This window comes from Erythrolamprus reginae, chromosome 1 (assembly GCF_031021105.1).
Source record: "Erythrolamprus reginae isolate rEryReg1 chromosome 1, rEryReg1.hap1, whole genome shotgun sequence".
NCBI classification, from domain to species: domain Eukaryota; kingdom Metazoa; phylum Chordata; class Lepidosauria; order Squamata; family Dipsadidae; genus Erythrolamprus; species Erythrolamprus reginae.
Genome location: NC_091950.1, coordinates 176,527,206 through 176,531,026, shown reverse-complemented (window position 1 = coordinate 176,531,026; position 3,821 = coordinate 176,527,206). Strand labels below are relative to the sequence as shown.

The following is a 3,821-nucleotide window of genomic DNA, read 5'->3' as shown; positions in this document are numbered from 1 at the left end:
AGCGACTGCTCCCAGGCCCAATTGCGGTTACCACAATGAGAACTACTATATTGTAATATTTGTCTAGATAAACAAGCTCATGTTTATTCCATTTGTCAGAGAAAGTAAGATGATAAAGAATTACCCAGTAGATCAAGCAGAGATGGGTCTCGGGAGGAAAGCTGAGTTGTGATGCTGATGTTTTCTCTTTCTGAAAGAAGTAAATCACTATCATTACATGCGCTGTCACCTCTGTTGTCTCAAGGGGGGGTGGGGAGGGGACCCAGCCAGACTCTTAAAGAGCATGCTAAAGACATGCACCAAAATGCCCTAATTCAGCAGAGAGAAGATCTGAAGCGGTGGTAAACGTCCTACACATTGGGAAGAAGAATCTGAACTTCAAATACGAACTGAATAATCTAATTATCACAGATAATCCCCACTCTGTGAAAGACCTCGGTATACTAATAACAAAAGATTTAAGTGCCAAAGCCCACTGCAACAACATAGCCAAGAAGGCTTCAAGAGTTGTAAACCTAATCCTACGTAGCTTCTTCTCTGGCAATCTCACACTTCTTACAAGAGCTTACAAAACTTTTGCCAGACCCATCCTCAAATACAGCTCATCTGTTTGGAACTTGATTGCTTTACAATGTGTGTCCTGAGTCTGGTTTCTATGGCTGGGATATGTTTGAGGGCTGGTTTCCAGATGTCTGGTAAGCGAGAGGTATCATCCCGCTTGTTCATATTTTGGGGATGTTTTTCTATCTCGATGGCTTCCATGATTATTCTTTTGCTGTAGTGTTCTGTTTTGGAAATTAATTTGGTAAAGCAATCAAGTAGCCTGCAAGTTCCAACTACTCAGGACATCACACCTAATCTACAACCATTAACTAATCAGCATACCTCAGCTACATCAACGACCCCAATTGTTACCCCTCTGACTCACCAGGAAGTTTCTACACAGCAGGCAATTGCTGAGCCATCAAACCACACCCAGCCACCAGTATTTATAGAAGGAAGGCAGCTCAGGTCTCGCTGTGTTCACCTGAGAACAAGGACAGAAACACCAGCCTGAAGATGATGAGTGGGACCTCATCGAAACGTCGCCAGAAATTTCCAAATCCTACACGGGAAGAAACCCGAATATATCAAGACCGTCATACCTGTACCCGTGAAAATCTACGAAAACAAATATATACATACATATATATATATATATATATATATATATATATATATATATATATATATATATATATATATATATATACCCACTAAAACTCTCATTGTGTATTGGACAAAATAAATAAATAAATAAATAAATAAAATAAATAAAAATAAAAAAGGCATCAGGAAGCCACCTGTTTCAACAGTTCCAGCATTAATGTTGCAGCTCTTTTCTTGCATTCCTCCGAAGAGTTAGAGACAGATATGTATTTGCTACTAAGACCCCCACTTCCTTTTGAAACTAGAAGCACAGTATGACATCAGGAATCTTGTAATAGGTTTAAGATGGATGAATTGAGGGAGAGAAGATGAGGAGTGGAGAGAGAGAGAGAGAACAATTTTATGCAAGGAATAAATTAAAGTGTAATGATCTGAAGGCAGTCAACACTTCTTTGAAGTAGCAATCCACATGTAGCATGTATGCTTTTCCAAGATTGGCACTGCCCTGTTGTGTTCTCATAGCACTAGGGTTCAGCAATCCTTCTGCTGCAGTTGAGCTGGCTTCTGTCTCAGCTACAAAGTGGGATGAAGAAAAATGCAAGAAGAGTGGTCAGGAAATGCTAGATTAAATAGGCCAAGGTTCTACTGCTTTTCCTTCTGTTTCTCTCCTGCTACCTGCCCTCTCTGAGATGCCAAAGCAGTGGAAGGGTTGAGGGAAAGCCACAGCCTCCAGCTGGCTTGGAACAGTTACTGGATTGACTCAGAGAAGGAAAGCAATGAATAGAGAGAGGTGGGCTGACTCACAGGCATCTTGTTCAGTGACATATTAATATCTTCAACAAAGGTCTTTGCTTTGTTCCTTCTGGCAAGAAAAAAAGTATAGCTGGAGGCACACTTCTGTACATGCGCTAGATATTCCAAAGTTCTCTTGTTCCATTATTGGATTTCTAAGAGGGAAACTTGCAACTGAAGATTTATTTATTTAATTATTTATTTATTTATTTATTTATTTATTTAGTTAGTTAGTTAGTTAGTTAGTTAGTTAGTTAGTTAGTTAGTTAGTTAGTCAGTTAGTCCAATACATAATACACATTGAAGAGAAAGATATGCAATAATATAAGTAAAGAAAAGAATAGAAGAAAAGATCTAAAAGTATAGGTGAACATATTTGAAAGAAAGAAAAGATAAATGAGATAAGGATAGACAATTGGACAGGGGACGGAAGGCACACTGGTGCACTTATGCACGCCCCTTACTGACCTCTAAGGAACCTGGAGAGGTCAATCGTGGATAGTCTAAGGGAAAAATGTTTGGGGTTAGGGGTTGACACTACTGAGTCAGGTAATGAGTTCCACGCTTTGACAACTCGGTTGCTGAAGTCATATTTTTTACAGTCAAGTTTGGAGCGGTTAATATTAACTTTGAATCTGTTGCGTGCTCTTGTGTTGTTGCGATTGAAGCTGAAATAGTCGTTGACAGGTAGAAGGTTGCAGCGTATGATCTTGTGGGCAATACTTAGATCGTGTTTTAGGTGACGTAGTTCTAAGCTTTCTAGACCTAGGATTGATAGTCTGCTTTCGTAGGGCATTCTGTTTCAAGCAAAAAATTCATCTGGTCTTGTTCTGCTTCTCTAAGATGTCGGACTACTTTTGATTTTTCTTCATTGTTTCTATTGGGAAACTAGCCTGTAGTCCTGCATGGGGAATACCCTTTTTAAAAAACTTGCCCCTTACAGAGTTCAAGATCTGAATGGATAGGCCATAATCCAATGGCATGATGCAAGTGGACAGATCTGGGATTTCCAGGGTATTTGACAGCTGCTCTATGGGTTCATACTTCACAGCTTTTCTCCCATTATTTTATGTCAGAAATAAACAGTAACAAAGTGTGACTGCACTTCAATGATATTATTTCTAGGGCCTGCAAAAGACCTTCCGATTGCTCACCCTGTTTTATGTCATTCCCAACAGGGAAAGAAAAAATTTCCCATGCAGATCTTTGCTGCAATGGATGATTGCTGTAAAAGACTATGAGTTAATATCCTTACTATAAGATATTTTGCCAGGCTCAACACAACCATCTGCTCTATTATCACAAGCACAGAAACATAATATGTTGAATGTTTGTGCAACTAAACTCTTAATCCCATAACATAATGAATATAAAATATCTATTCTAGTTATTGAGGATTTGAAACATATTTCTCAATAGTTCGAATAGGACAAACTGGAGTAAGTTGAGAGATCTTCAAAGAAAGGCAGAATAGATATTTGTCAAATGCTCTAGATCAGGGGTATTCAACCTTGCCAACGTTAATACTTGAACTTCAACTCCAGAATTCCTTGGCTAGCATAGCTGTCTGATGAATTTATTTGATTTTTTTAATGCTGCCCTTCTCCTTAGACTCAGGGCAGCTTACAACATGTTAGCAATAGTACTTTTTAACAGAGCCAGCATATTGACCCCACAATCCGGGTCCTCATTTTACCCATGTCAGAAGGATGGAAGGCTGAGTCATCCTTGAGCAGGTGATGAGATTTGAACCGCTGACTTGCAGATCTAGCAGTCAGCTTTAGTGGCCTGCAGTACTACATTCTACCCACTGTGCCACCTTGGCTCATTCTTATCTAGAATTAAAGTCCAGAATTCTTAAAGTTACCAAGGTTGGACGT

The 3,821-nt window shown here is 39.3% G+C and overlaps 1 protein-coding gene across 1 annotated transcript in view; it reads right to left on the bottom strand.

The window, feature by feature from the left end:
• The window catches only part of LOC139168640 (complement receptor type 1-like), a 140,220-nt gene that overhangs the window by 62,583 nt on the left and 73,816 nt on the right, over positions 1-3,821 (bottom strand). The window contains exons 3-4 of the mRNA XM_070754269.1: positions 1,954-2,011; positions 125-190 (exon numbers count right to left, since the gene is read on the bottom strand). Of these exons, the coding sequence (XP_070610370.1) occupies positions 125-190; positions 1,954-2,011 (124 nt within the window). The remainder of the gene's footprint in view (positions 1-124; positions 191-1,953; positions 2,012-3,821) is intronic.